This window comes from Manis pentadactyla, chromosome 5, assembly GCF_030020395.1.
Source record: "Manis pentadactyla isolate mManPen7 chromosome 5, mManPen7.hap1, whole genome shotgun sequence".
Taxonomy (NCBI): domain Eukaryota; kingdom Metazoa; phylum Chordata; class Mammalia; order Pholidota; family Manidae; genus Manis; species Manis pentadactyla.
In genome coordinates this window covers 39,282,397-39,297,972 of record NC_080023.1, presented here as the reverse complement: position 1 = coordinate 39,297,972, position 15,576 = coordinate 39,282,397, and the positions used below count along the sequence as shown (strand labels likewise).

At 33.5% G+C, this 15,576-nt stretch overlaps 1 protein-coding gene across 1 annotated transcript in view; it reads left to right on the top strand.

Moving 5' to 3' along the window:
• The window catches only part of GABRA4 (gamma-aminobutyric acid type A receptor subunit alpha4), a 61,888-nt gene extending 52,955 nt beyond the window's left edge, over positions 1 to 8,933 (top strand). The window contains exon 9 of the mRNA XM_036892535.2: positions 5,767 to 8,933. Within this exon, the coding sequence (XP_036748430.1) occupies positions 5,767 to 6,291 (525 nt within the window). The 3' untranslated portion in view covers positions 6,292 to 8,933. The remainder of the gene's footprint in view (positions 1 to 5,766) is intronic.
• Positions 8,934 to 15,576: the final 6,643 nt, after the last annotated feature.

Here is a 15,576-nt window from a genome sequence, read left to right as displayed (position 1 = left end):
GAAATGAAATCAATAAATAGGGAACTCAGAATTTTCCTTTCTACATTTTGTTGTTCAATGTATGATAGAGTCCCCTGGTAACTATTTATGAAATATTTAGCATGTTTTTTTGGAAGGGATATTTTTCATTTCTAGTTGGTAGCATTTTATAAGGACACTGCTGATAGTCCTCAGTAGGTCATCACCTTGGAGTTTAGTTTCAGCTGCTCCCCCATGCTTGTTTATTTCCTTATTCAATAAGATGTGTGGCTAACCCCTGAAGTCCTGTCAGAATGGCCTTGAATAAATGTCTTTACATTATTGGATTTTTTCATGTGACTCATTGATATTCCAGAAGATAAACCTGTTCATTATTAGCCTTGTTTGTTTTTAATTTAGAAGGGTTAAATTACATTTTATTAAACTTCATTAACTTCTTCAGCAAGCAATATGAAGGTAGCTTGCATTCTGCAAACCTCGTCTTAGTCACTTTATTTCATTGCTGCTAGAGTAATAAGTGGAGATGAATTTTCTTTTTGCAGTTGATAATACTTCTTTAGAAATTGTGTCAGATCATAGTCATGATTGATGAATTGCTTGGATTTGCTCCTGTTTGCCTGTTGCTGCTTTAATTTGTTGGTAATGTTTGAATCTGCCACCTTGCATCTCTATCCCACCAGTTTCCTTGCTTCAGGCTATTGTGACTAATGACAAAATGATTTCAAACTAAATCGTTCTTTAAAATTCAAAGGAAGGTTAGGTGCTTTTCTTGTTTGTAACCACTGTGTCTGCTGAATACTGATGGAGCCACTCAAGTCTCTAAACCGTAGGAAATATAACATCACTCTGACTGACATATTAGTTGTTCTGAAACTTGAAGGCTGTGTGAATACTACTATTCCTAGTGAGTCCTGCGTGTATATTATTCCTAGTGAGTTTTGTAGGTCGGCAGATTTCTCAATCATTTTGTGGTTTGTTATCATGGAAAATGACAATTACTCTTTACATAGGAGGCCTTGAGATATCATTACAAAATAATCTGAGTATCATTTGGCTGCTTGGTAGACAGCAGAGATTTAGGCCTCAAATCAGTCTAATTCTGCTTTCCTTTATGTAGGTTCTTATCTATGGAGTATTGACACTTCTAAGGCATTCTTATTCAGACTTGAGTTGGAGTCAAGATAACTTAAATGCTTTAGGCACTATCTGTAGTATTCTAGAAATCTGTGCCATAAACAAAGAAAAAAGTAATCTGGATGTCAGATAGAAAGTTAATGAAGCTTTCTCTTTATTTACCTTGAAAAAGAATCTTGATTCTGTACTGTATGCATTTCAATGAAATGTATTAAAAAGTGAAGTTGGTGCCTGTTATGTGAATTAGCCTACAATGATTAATAAGGTGGCTTTATACTCTAGAAGTTCACTAATACTTTTAAACTGGGAATAAAAGATTTGATCTTTATTGTCAGATGGTAATCTAATGGCACATTTCATATTGCTCCTTATGTTTTCATAAAGTCTCTTCATTGATTCTTTTTCCAATCACCTTAGGCAGTCCTAGTTCTTTGGCTTGAGATCACTTTTTCTTCAGGCATATTCTCAAGTCTATACTTACATTCTGTTGATATTCATAACTTGTTTAATAGTAGATGTTGAAAGAATACAATAATATATGTTGTTAGAATATAATTTTCAAACTGTCAAAAACATGGCATAGAAATATGGAATGGACATACGTTAAAGTTTTGTTCAACTCATTAGTTAATGAGGGAACCACTTAAATGGTGAAAATGGCTCAAAATCTTTTTGAAGAATGACTATAAGTAGCCATTTAAACAAAAAACGGAATACTAGAATAAGATTGCTAGGTTAGATACAGAAGTGGTTAATATCCCACAGGGCAACAAAACTATAACCTTTGGTGGTCTTTTCTACTGGATGGGAATGTACAAGTTAACGTGTAGCTTCACAATGTTTGGGATTAAATCTAATATTAAATAGCAAATTCAAATCCAGGTAAATTCCCCTACAGACAATAATCCTTGGGTGGACTTGTTAAGCAGTGCTCCATTATGATATTGAAAGGACATGCTGTACTCCTTTTCCAAGTCTTCAATAATGTTTTAAACAATATATTTGACTATTACATATATTGAAAAACCCAAAGAGATAGGTGTAGTTTGTTAAATTCTTTAATGCCTCTTCCTTCCACATTTGTGCATCTAGAGGATATGCAACATGCAAACAGCAAGTAACTGAATGACTTCTAGGCAGTCATAAACTTTCTGCTATTTTCCTCTACTGTAAAATGAGTAACTAGATTAAGTTGATCACTACAAAATTCCTCAATTTAAAAATACTATTATTCTTTAAGAATAAGATTATAAAGGGCAAAATGTATGTGGAATTAGTCAATAGGGCCCCCTAATGGTTTTTGATAAATTCTGGCCAGGCCAGTCTTCTAATTATCCCAGAATGTCTGAGGAATTTCCCCTCATGAGAGGTTTGACAATATCTCCTCTTGGGACACTTGATTCAAATGGTCCGTACACTGTATCTAGTGCCACAACAGTGTTGCATGACAAATAACTACGAAACCTCAATGGCATACAATAAACATTTATCTTTGCTCTCAAGTGTGAGGCAACTAGGAAGTTCTGTTATCTCGATTAAGCTTGGCTAGGCAGCTCATTGTATCTTAGCGGGGACAAGCTCCTGTGTCTAGTGGCCTGGTAGCTGCTGGATGATCTAGGAGAGCCTCATTCAGGTGACTGCATCTGCTCCAAGGGATCTTTCCAGCAGACCAACCCAAGCTTGTTCTCGTGTTGTTGGCAGTGTTTTGAGAGAGAGTGGAAGCAAGCAAGCGCTCCTAAAGCTAAGACTCAGAAATGATACCTCATCACTTCTGCCATACAGCGTTGGTCAAAGAAGGCCATAAGGAAGCTTGTGGGGAAATAGACTCCATATCTTGATGGGGGAAGTATGGGAAACTTACATTACAAGGGACATGAATATGGAGAAGGAGGACAAATTAGTCCATTTATTGTATTCAATCAACCATGTAGAATATGACTTACATTTGGGATTTTAGGAGGTTCCAGAAGGGTACTCATCGAGAGGGAAAGAAGGCAGGGTCCTGTAAATGTTCTTGTGTTTTCTCCTGGGGTGAAGTTAAGTTACTTAGAGTTAGTTTCATCCTTTCAGGCCTTACTTTTAGAATTCTTAGGCAGGAATGGAACAGTGTTTGGGGCTAGTTATTCCATATTATTGAGGCAAGGCCTTTCTGAGCACACTACCAAATCCTACATGAATGTTGAGATCTTCCATTTCGCCTGGTGAGAACAGGCACTAGTTCTCATGCTGTGTGTGTAAGGTACTATTTTCTTCTAGTCCTTTTAGGTGGTTCCTTTTTCAGCCTTGGGAGGTTACCTCACACTAATTATCTGATCTGTGTTTAGCAAAATACTCAATAGGGATTCTTGAGATTTGGGGAGTTCTCTCTCATTTCAGCACACACTTCTCTGTTCCTTTTCCCTGTGAACTCCAGCTGCCTTGATTTCCCCAGATTTTTAGCTCAGTCTCCTTAATTCAGGGATCTGTCAGATTTTTCCAGGTTTCTCCTTTCCTGCACCATAACATGGAAATTCTCTCAAGTTTGTTTCTTTTCTCTCATAATCCAGTAGGATTATGGTCTGTGTTGTCTAATGCCCAGTGTCTTCAAACAATAGTTGTTTCATAAATTTTGTCCAGTTTTTGGACCATTTCATGCAGTAAATTTAGGCCCTATTACTCAATTTTGAGCAGAAGTGAAGTCTCTAATTTTTAGAATTTAGTTTGGGAAAAACATGGGTTTCTAAAGATTATGGGCAACCTAACTTTTGGTGGAAGAAGGTAGTATGCAAAGATCAGACTATATTTGAAAATAATGTATTTTTCTGCTGCTTGTTCAATTGGTCCTTTATTAACATCTTCCTGCTCTTGTTAGTATATTTAGCATTTTGCTACAATTCGACCCTTCATTGTATTCTATTTTTTGTTATGTTTTTTGTTCATGTGTATCATGTGTGGGTGTACATTTTGCCAATGACAGTGTAAGCTCTTTAAATGTTGTGGATATACTTTATCCTTCTTTATATTCTCTCTTCTGGGTATTTATTCATCTTTACTAAATGGGCCCTTTCCCTAAAAAGGGACTCAAAATGAGAGGCTTAACTGGCATTTATAATTAAGAGAAAGAAATTGCTTTGTAGAGAGAAACTACAGGATAAATAATGGGACCTTTGGCTTTTAGGTTGACATCAATTTTGATTTTAGTTGACTCCAACAAAATTAGGTGCCATATGTTAGACTAAATTTAGTATGATTTCAGTTGCAACCTGCTTAGAAGCATACTCTAGGCTGACATAAAGATTGCTTCCTAAACCTCGTAGATCCTGCTTTTCCTCTGTTTTTTGTGAGGCATTTATTTTCTTTTTCTACTTAGTGAACTTGAAATCATAATTCACAAGTGTATGAGATATGGATTGAACTCTTTCAACCTGCTTGATGAATGTGGTATTGAAAAAAAGATTACATTTGCAGAGAAAACATTTCTCTGTAAAGTGAGCTCTCTGTTCATTGTACATAATATTATCTGTGAGGTTCCTTGTAGGCTGTTTCCTTCTAATCACGCACTTGTGAACTGTTCTTCTTTCTCACTCCCTTCTCTACTCTCCATCTCCTCATTCATCATTTGTCTCATAAAATGGTAAGGGGAGCATGTACAGAAAGTAATTACGCTATGCTTAGAATAAACATGATTAAAGATAAAAAATTGTTGCAAAATTATAGTATACCCTAAGGACAGACATGACAATTTTGGGAATAATTTGAGCAATTGCTTTCCTATATTAGTATGGACAATCTATATTTGGCTATATAGTTACTTATTGTGACTGTTAAAGTAGAAGGAAAATTATTTTAATGTTTACCATGCATCTGTATTCAAATACAGCCTTGTTCTACACTTGAAATAATTTGATAGAAAATAGTGAATTCCATTTTGATTAAAACACTCTTAATTGGTAAATAATTTGATCTCAGATACTTATGCAACAATACGGTGACACTGTTTTTTGTCTAATGCAACATTTTATTTAAAATTAATCTGCCTTTATGTTTTAACTACTAATTGTGGTGGAAAACTACAATGCATTAGGATTTTGAGATTTTTATAGTAATGTACATGATTGCTTATGTAAGATTATGAAAATAAATACTGGGGATTTGGAAATTAAAGCTTTTGGAATTTCTATTTTTTCTTTAAGGGATGTCATACACATTGGATATTTATTATTGTTATTCAGTGCAGTAAATACACTTATTCCTGTATATAAAACAAACATATACAAAACTCACTGAAATGCATATAACATCTCAGAATGTCTTGTACCATAAAACTGAAAAAAATAATTAGGTAGTTACCATCACGAACTCCTAAAATAAAATCATGTATAACTCTAATTTCCAGTCCTAAAAGCCTAATCTTTTTGTAGATTTAAATTCTAATTATCTGTAAGAATAGATAATATTTTGAAATAGAAGATTTTTGATTCAGAGTTTCAAATATATCCATGTTATTTTTTATTTAGCATTTTCTAACTTTAACATAAAGCTGAGTGGCAAAGGCATATTAATAAAAACTGGTTTTATAGAAACAAAGTAATTTTAATTATTTGATCGCTTTGAATTTTGTATAAATCTACATAAAATTACATAACCAATATCATTTTTAATATACCATTTCAGAACACAAATGCCAATCTGAACATGAGAAAAAGAACAAATGCCTTGGTTCACTCTGAATCTGATGTTGGCAGCAGAACTCAGGTGGGAAACCATTCGAGGAAATCTTCCGTGGCAGGTCAAGGATCTTCTGAAGCCACACCACAGGCTTACTTAGCTTCCAGTCCAAACCCATTCAGCCACGCAAATGCAGCAGAAACTATATCTGCTGCAAGAGCACTTCCAATTGCTCCTCCTTCTACTCCTAGTAGAACTGGGTTTGCTCCCCAGCAAGTATCTGCTTCTACCCATCGTGTGTTTGGATCAAGACTGGAGCGGATTAAGACCACAGTTAATACCATAGGGGCTTCTGGGAAGTTGTCAGCCACTCCTCCTCCCTCTGCTCCACCACCTTCTGGATCTGGCACAAGTAAGATAGACAAATATGCCCGCATTCTCTTTCCAGTAACATTTGGGGCATTTAACATGGTCTACTGGGTTGTTTATTTATCGAAGGACACTATGGAGAAATCAGAAAGTCTGATGTAATTTTGTTGCTTTAATAGTTTCCCAAAAGATGATGAACTTAGTGCAGAATGTCTTTTTAAATGTTTTTAAAGATAAACAACTGTTCTTTACTAAAATAAAAATTCTGTGTAATTTTTCCATTTAAAAAATTCAAGCCAATTATTGGGAGAGTTAATTAATTCCTCAGTGAAGAGAAAGTGAGCTATCTTTCATTTCAGAAAGATGATTTAAATAGAATCAATTCAGCATTCAAATTAGATGGAACACAGACCATCCTGGAAAGTTGGGAGAAGAAAAATAGGGCTATTACAGATACATGGTGTGTATTTATGCATTGAAATTTGAAAACAAACTATGACATTTTAAAATATACACTGGGAATATCAACCACCACCCTAAATTTCCCAGTGGCACTGCCCTTAGTCAGAATCATTTATTGGGTATTACATGCAGTGACCTTTGGAGATCCTCTTAGTATCCTCAAGAAAAGGACTTTCCCTATTAAATGAAACATTTTTAAAAGGGAAATAGAACAAAACAGTTACTGACCAACAGATTGAAACCTCTGCTGCATCAGAAACAAAGACAGAGACCAAGGGAATTGTGTTGCCTGTCATATGTTGGCCAAACAAGACGGAAATTTGACAATTTGAAAACTTGTGCTTTGAGCCAAAGTTTAACTTATTGTTTGAGTTCTTTTTGATAGTAGTTCATTTATGTGTTCATTCAGTTATGTGTTCTTTCAACATGTAGTTATTCAGAGCCTACTGTGTTCCAGGCATTATGCCAGACACTGTCTCCCTAGCAAAGTTCTTTCACCTGTACGTACAATATTACTTAAATAATAGAACAGTCAATGCATGCTAACAAATCATAAACAGAGGATATTGCATTTTTCAATGGAGGAAATTTATTTAGAGTCTGACAATATATTCAAAATACTTGTTTCTTTGAGAGGATAACAAGTACATTGTTCACATAGTGAATTTTGAGATAAGGACATGTTAGCACAACTGATTAAAATATAACAAAAATGTGGTACAGTTTGTTCTTTTAGTAAGAAGCACTACATACCTGAAAGTAAAAATCTGGGCACTGTAAGACTGTATAGATTACCTGTCTCCAATTTGATCAGGATCCAAGAATAGAATTTTATCAGAATCATGGAGTTAGAAACTCAGTACAAGGTCTTTGAGATGCTTTTCCCAAAACATAGACCTATGAAGTTTTTGTGTCCATAGGTGTGTCTTTCTGGGTAGTTTTGTGTTCATTTGGAGGGAGTTTTTCTACAATTCCATAACTAAACTAACTCATTTTAAAATAAAAGAATGGCAAGAGCACTAAGTAAAGAAAAAAAAAATCATAGCCAAGGGATAGGGTGACACGGACTCTGTTATGCAATTTATCAGGATCTTCAGGTACTGACTTTTCTTTTCAGTAGGTAGGCTTAACAACATAATTGGATTTCTTGCAGCTACCTTAGGCTACTAAATCTCAGTCTAGTTTTTTGTTATGTTTCTTCCACATTTTTCTTCTATACTTCTCCCTTCCTAATCTGGGTCACTGTAAATGAATGTGTTCTGAATGTCTGGGGGAATATTTTGATAGAAACGGCCACTTGCAAACAGGATCTCTTATTTTTAGAAATTAAATAATATTAACTAATTGCATTTGTTTTTCAGTTATTGTATTGTCTTGGAATGGTTGTATATAAGATTTGTAAAATGTGCAAATACCAAATATTAATTGTGAGTCATATCTGAGAATTCCCTCTTGACTATTTCTCTACATGTTTCCTAGAATCATCGACAATTTTAAGACTGAGAGATACTTCAGAAATCCTCCAATCCAAACCCCTCATTTACCAATTGATGCAAGTAATGTAAGGCCCAGTAAAATTTGTATATATGTATATATTTGATGAAGAGTATTTGTATAAAAGAGGCTACCACACGTTATTTCATGAATGGAAGTAGATTTCTAGCCATGCGAAAAAAATGCTTGAAGTTGTGGTGTGGAAGCTATGACCACTCATTATTCCAATAAAATGACTTTATTTCTTTAGTGAGGAACATATTCCTTGCATATTTATTGGCAAATTCTTAAGAAATATTTCTCTGGCTTTCTTTTTTTTTTTAAAGAAATTCTTCTAAAAATTTTGCAGATTTTTTTTTAAGGGACAAAACTAAATGATTTTAGACCTCTAGAGATACAGTTGAACTCAGTTTTTCCTTACCTTTGCATATGAAGAAGATTTTTAAATAAATCAGGGGGCCAAACAAAAAGAAAGGACAAAAGTTAAACTGGGGTTCTTAATTGTTAATTTGAATGACAAATTGACCAGGAAGTTTAATCATTAGTACAAAAAGGAATTGCTTATTTCTACACTATGTTAATATTAATAATGTATAGTTTGTTTTCCTTAACTGAATTCTATCAAATTAATTCAAGGCTCAATTTTTAATTTTGGTCAGCATTTCTATCTTTTCAATAACTCAGAGCTACATTAAACTGAACACTTTTGTGAAGAACCAGTCACTTTTCACTATTAGAAAACCTCACAAGAATCAAAATACTGGAAATTTGTGAAGAATAACCCTGGCTGAGAATGGTATATTTGTATGTCTCTGTATTTTAAATATGAAATTCAGAATTGTTTTATTCAGTATATTCTAGTTTTCAACTCCAAGTTGGCTACTATCTGCTACATAATTACTTCCTGTTTCCTCCAGGCATGAATAGATAAATATAATACTATATTTACATGATTAATCCATAGTTAGAAATTATTTGCATTGTGCATATACAGAGTATCTGAATAATGTATATTTAAACTGGACCTCACAAATCTTTAATTAGAATAGGAGGAGAGTAACCCTCTTTTATAGATGGAAATAAATCATAGAGAAAATAGTGACAAAGATAGACACAGGGCTTCAAAGAACTTTGAGAGAGAGGTCATTTTCAATCACTTCACCTTAGCAGAGACCATGTTTCAAGCAACACATTAAAAAGTTTATGGTTTATTTACCATGACTTGGTCAATTCTGCCTAGCCTAGGAAAAAAAAACAATCTCCACTCCCTTATTTTAGTAGTCCCTTCTAGATTGGTAAATTACCTCCCATGGAAAAGCACTACATAGAAAAATGGGTAATCTGATTTCAAGTTCTGATTCTATTGTGGTTTTAGACAAGTCACTTAACCTCTTGATTCCTTATTTAGAAGAAGTGGAAATTAAATAATACCTAAGATTTCTTTCAATTTTAATATTCTCTGATTCTCATAGTAGACAAGAAATAAGTGTATTCTTAGAATTGACACAGTCAATACTTCGTTTCACAAATAGATGTTTATGGGGGAAAAAGCCTGATTTTAGTTTCACTGCTTAATCACACTGGTGACCTGTCTCAAACTAAGGTTTCCTTACCTTAAAAAAACTCTTCATTTAAAAAATGCATAATTTCTTCCTCATGGAAGATTTTATTCTTTAAAGACTGAAGAATTTTAGTTATTTCTCTCTTCTGGGTATTTATTCATCTTTACTAAATGGGCTCTTGCTAAATGTTATATACTGTGCAGATTTTTAGATATATATAGATAAACATAACTGGGGCCTTCTCTTCCAGGTAGTCACAGTCTGGTAGTGATAATAGATGTGTAGACAAATAACTATGGGGTGTAATAAGTTCTTCAGTTGCATAGAGTAGGGCCAAAACTAAGGTAATATGAATGAACACTCACCTTTGGCACAAAAACACATGGGGGCACCAAAAACCTGAAGAATCAAAATAAATAATATTTTGAAAGAATGTTTTTAAAAATCAAAATGCAGGAACAAAATATCCAAAATTTAGAAAAATGCAGGATCAGTAGTATTAATTTTTCCTTTTGCACCAGGCTCTAATATTGCTTGGCATGGCACTGATTTAGAGGGTAGACAAGGGACAAATGTAATTTTATAACTTAGTTGATGGGGAGGAAAAAAGATTGATGGTAGAGAAGGCTTCACAGAAATGATACTGAATTGAATTTTGTACAGTAATTTGGAGTTCCAGCTTGTCTGCCTACTTCTGCAAAAAAACAACAGAGCACATTTTTAGCACCACCTGAAGCACAAAAAGAGATATAGATTTGAAACTTTAAGGGGAACTCTTATTACAAATAGTTCAGGGTAGTGGGAGGGAAGGGTGAATATGAGAAAGAGAGAGAATTGATGTTGGAAAGACCTTCTGGGCCTGGATTAGAGACAGTTTTGTGTAAATTACCAAAGAGATTGGATTTGAACCTGGATTCATGGAAATTTATTGAAAATATTTCAGGATAATAAGTTGCAAACAGATACGCTATGCTTCTGTTTTAGAGCAACCACCTGATTGCTGTATGAGCTACGGAACAAGGGGCATGAATCCAAAGGTGGTATAAGAATTGAGATGTCTCATTTTTCCTTTCTCTCTCAGTTAATCTTTCTCTCCCATTTCTTTTTTTTTTTAATTCCCAATGGCCTCATTGTAATTTGTGAAAATGATACCTGATCATTAAAAATCAAGATAGGTATTGCAAACATTTTAAAACAATCTCAAAATCATACCACTGAGAAATGACTGTTTCATGAATATCATGCCACATGCTTTTGAGTAGAAACATTTGCAAGGAAGAGCAGACTGTTTAAAAGAATTTCATAAATTTAGAAGCCAAATATGCCATATATGAATGTTAACTCCTAAAAAAAACCATTACATTTACCTTTATTTAAATTTAAGATAAACATAGTAGGGTAAAACTGATGAAATTGTTGAAATTTGGATAGTGTTTAGTCATTACAAGAGATTTTGAGGGCTCTGTGTCTTTTTATCCTATATTTCAATTTTTACTTGAGGAAAGTTTCTCCTGTTGTGTATCTAAATAATTTTCCTTTCAGAAGTCTAATTATGTAAAGTCTCTTTTGTCTCTGTAACTACTTATAATATTTTGTATAATCACTTTTGTATTTTTAAATTTGTTGCCAACTTTTGTCAACCATATGCAAATGAACTTTCAGTTTTGTTTATTCTATTTCATAACCTCTAATGTAATTTTAAACTTCATAATATTTTTGTATATTTACATTGCTTTCTTGGTCTGTGCTATTTCATTTTTCATTTATTTCTGCTGTTTTATAATCTCTTTATGGAAACCTTGTATCTTTTCTTTAAGCTTCTCACTCTATTAATGAGATCACATCTGTAATTATTTGCAACTACAGGGAACTATTTATATAAACTTTTCCTGCTTCCTAGAACAATGTTTTTTTCCTCTGATAATGAACTTCATCAGCTTTTTTCATTGAGATTTTTGCCTCTTTTGTCTATTTTTCAGGCTGGTTTCTTTCTGTGAATCACTGAATGAAGCCCACAATTTACTAAATTCATAGTGTAGGAAGTGGTGGGAAATGAATCAGATCAGACCAAAGTACCTGTTTAAATTTCAGGTTTCAAGCCCACCTCCCCATATCTGTTTTATCTACTGCTCAAGGCACCATATTTTTTCCCTGTTTTTGATATTCAGGTGCTCTATGTGGCTTACAGTGTGAAACTCCCAGTCTTACTTTCTCTGCATTGTTAGTGTTCTAGTGATTATTCCCTCTTCCTCCTGCTTTCCCATTTTAAGGCTAGTTATCCAGCAGGCTGTTTCACAACTATCAAATATAGTCTATCAGCATTTTTTCTTGACCTCCATAGTCTACCACTTAGGAATGTATAACTGGAATTTCATGAAGACAGACTTGATTTTTCTTTGCCTGACCATGGTCCACCTCATGGTGACTCAAACAGTCTTTGCAAGACACTTCAGGACCATAACACTTAGAGAAATCTGTATCTTATCCAAGATATGCACCCATTTCTTTTCTCCTGTTAATGCAGATGTCTCCTTATCTGGAAGCTATTTATCATAGTTTGTTGTCAGTTACTTATAATTACAACCATGTTTTAAATTTTGTTTTTCCCAATTTCATTGTTTGTTATTTTTGGAGGGATTTCATAGAAGTGCAGTGAGTTGTAAATGATTTTATTTCACCATCTTAAATGTCATCACTGTCTATGATTTCTATTTCCATTACACAAGGGGTGGACCTGAATATCTTTTACTGACAACCAGAGCTGTATGGCTTTTCCTTCTGTGTATGAGGTGTCATTGGGATCAAGTATTAAACATGGATTAAATCTGTGATAACACAATCGATAGTAAACAATTCCCTTTTGAGTGAAGAAAATAGACTATAATTGTAGGAAATAAATATTATTGCAGTTTACTTTTGACAGACATTCTTTTTCAGTCTTTGGTATATGTGACTGGTATTCTGCATTCTGTCTTTGCTGATGTTTGCTGATACAGTGGAGTATGTTTGTTGTCATTTTGCTGAGTATATGTACTGTTTCCTGGTTCAAATATGTAATCAATCAGAGCTTTTATTTTTCAAAATACATGCAAGTCATTGTTGGTTGGTGAGGTAAGGGATTTTCTCTGTAAAATGAATTGATATCCAGTTGTCATATAAAACCATGTTCTGTGCTATAAGACAGTGAATGGCCATAGTGAACCAAAGGGTTAAACTTTCCACTGGTTTATCATTAATGATGAAAACTTGTTAACTATGTTATGCTAAAAAATGTTGAGAATTGAAGAAGAGATTAAATATTCTGTTTTGGGTTTTCAATTGAAATGTTGCATAAACTGAGGAATAAAAGCTTATCTGCCTGCTCTCTGAATAATTTTAAATTGTTTGCTTAATTGTACAGTTGAAAATAGTCCTTATTAAGGAAGTAAAGAAAAATAATAACATATATTTCATCATATCATGAAAACTAAATGTTATCCCTTGAGCTTTATTATTCTTTCTCGATTAGAATAGCAAATAATAAAGTACAATAGATAAAACAGTTCAAAATTTGGTTAGTTCAAAATACAGGTGCTTTGATTTCATGGAAATACAGTTTTCTTACAAGGAACACGTTTCTAGAGCTTATAGCAATTGCATTCGACCCACTGAAAAATTGATGATTTTATTCTATATAAGAGTATCACATGAGTATATTAGATAAGGGACACATATTGTTATTTTTGCTTTTGCAAACTGGTTTTGAAAAAAAAGGATATTATTAAATGTTGCTTTAGTATTTTAAAACAATTCATCAGGAAATTATTTTTTTTAATGGTTTCTCTTTAAGCAAGCCTCCCTTGCTTCTCAAAGCTAAACTTATTACTCATGGGAATAAACTTCCTTTGCTACTTAAAACAGAACTTATACCTGATCATAGCATTGTGGAATAATTCAGGTTTCAATTTCCCACTGGAGAATGAATTTTTAAAAAAATAAGAATTTAAATTTCCACAAAATTTGACCACAGACACTTTTATTTTAAGATAAATGCATTGGAGCTAAACTCTGGAATCATTCAAATACAAACATTGTATTTATCTAATGCATTTTTCTATCTAAATTTAAAACAATAAGCATAAACATCTTTGGAGTCTTTTTGGTTTAAGATTTTTTTTTTTCTGAGTATAAATAGCCTACCTTTAAATTGGTAACAGTATTGTTTCTAACATGGTCTGTCACTTTTGGAGCCCTACCTCTATCATGAAGTATTTCTAGTTTTCACTTACCTCTCATCTCTGCATGACCAATACCATCATCTAGATTGTAGTTCTGCCAAGTTTTCATGGATGGGAAAATTTTTTGTGGGTGACCTGGATGAAGAAAAGTTATAGGTCCTGTGATATCTGATGCAGCACAATAAAAGCCTTTTCACTCAGTGGTTCTGATTAACTAAAGGGGTATCAAATGTATATGTATATGTATATGTGTGTGTATGTGTGTATGTGTATATATATATATATATATATATGTAAATATTTCTGATAAGTCAACAATTAACAAATTACAGCAATCTATGACTTAATCTCAAACTGGGAGACCAAAGTAAATTTTTGAGAAACTGATTGAGGCTAACTTATAAAATATGGAAACTTACACTTTTCAGTGTCTAGCTCAGAATATTCACTGTAATTATTTTAATGAGAGGAAGCACTTAGAACACTCTGATGGTCTTTAATGGAAGTGGGTTTTTTGGAAAAATTTTATAATGTACCATGAAACATTCTGAATGTAACCCTCTTTGTTCTGAAACCATCATTTTCTGAAGAAAAAAATAGGCTTTTGATTTATACCTTTAAAAATGAGAGTGTACCTGAGAAAAAAATGTTGACCACAGATTTTGTGCAAGATGCACACATACACACACACACTTATATGAAAACATACTAATAAAATACATAGTACTTATAGTATTCTTTTTGGAGGGGTTCACTTTTATGACATACTGATTGACTAAGTCCCCTCCATAGTTAATTGTATTCAAGTAAACATGATTCTCATTATGGACTGAATGTTTGTGTCCCCCGAACATTGATATGGGGAACCTATACCCTTCATGTGATGGTTTTAGGACATGGGTGTTTTGGGGAGACAATTGGGACTAGATGAGGTTGTGAGTCTGGACCCTGATGAATGAGATTGTATGTGAAGATTTAATAAGAAGTCAAGAGTCTGAAACCTGGAAGAACCCAACCCTGCTGGCACCCTGATTTTGGACTTCCAGCCTCCATAACTGTGAGAACTTTAAGCCACCCAGTCTATGGTATTCTGTTACAGCAGTCTGGACTGAGTAAGCCAATTCCCTACTTGGTGTGAGAACATTTCTATTAAAATTTTAATATTTAAAGTGTATAGCTCTTTTATTGTTTAGTGATTTGTGCTATGCTTTGTAGTTTCTTTCTGAAAGTCTCATTGATCACCAAATCTTGTTTCCAATTGAACTGAATACTAGTTAGGAAGTGCCTGCCTTTTATTTTCAATATTGACAATAAAGAAGTACAGCTAATATAGAAGAAAGTGGAAGTCAAAATCAAATGAACAAAAGCACCTCAACACAAGCATAAGCAGACAGGTAGGAAAAATAAGTGAACAGTAAAGTTATTATGTCATCTCAAACTGGATTACGTCAATTGTTTAATTGATACTAATTTTATTTGATGTAATCTGTATAATTCCTACAGAGCTCTGTTTTGAAGTATAATGTTTAAAGGCTAATTTTCTTTCTGACTGACTGGAAGCTGAAGCTCAATGCTGGCTGCTTGGTTATGAAAATACACCCCTGGGGTGGTTCAATAATTATGCACTTACTTTCAATGTTACCTAATCTGTATTATCATCCCTTGTGCATTCTGAAAATTCATCTCTTTCATAAGAAATTACATGAAAGTCT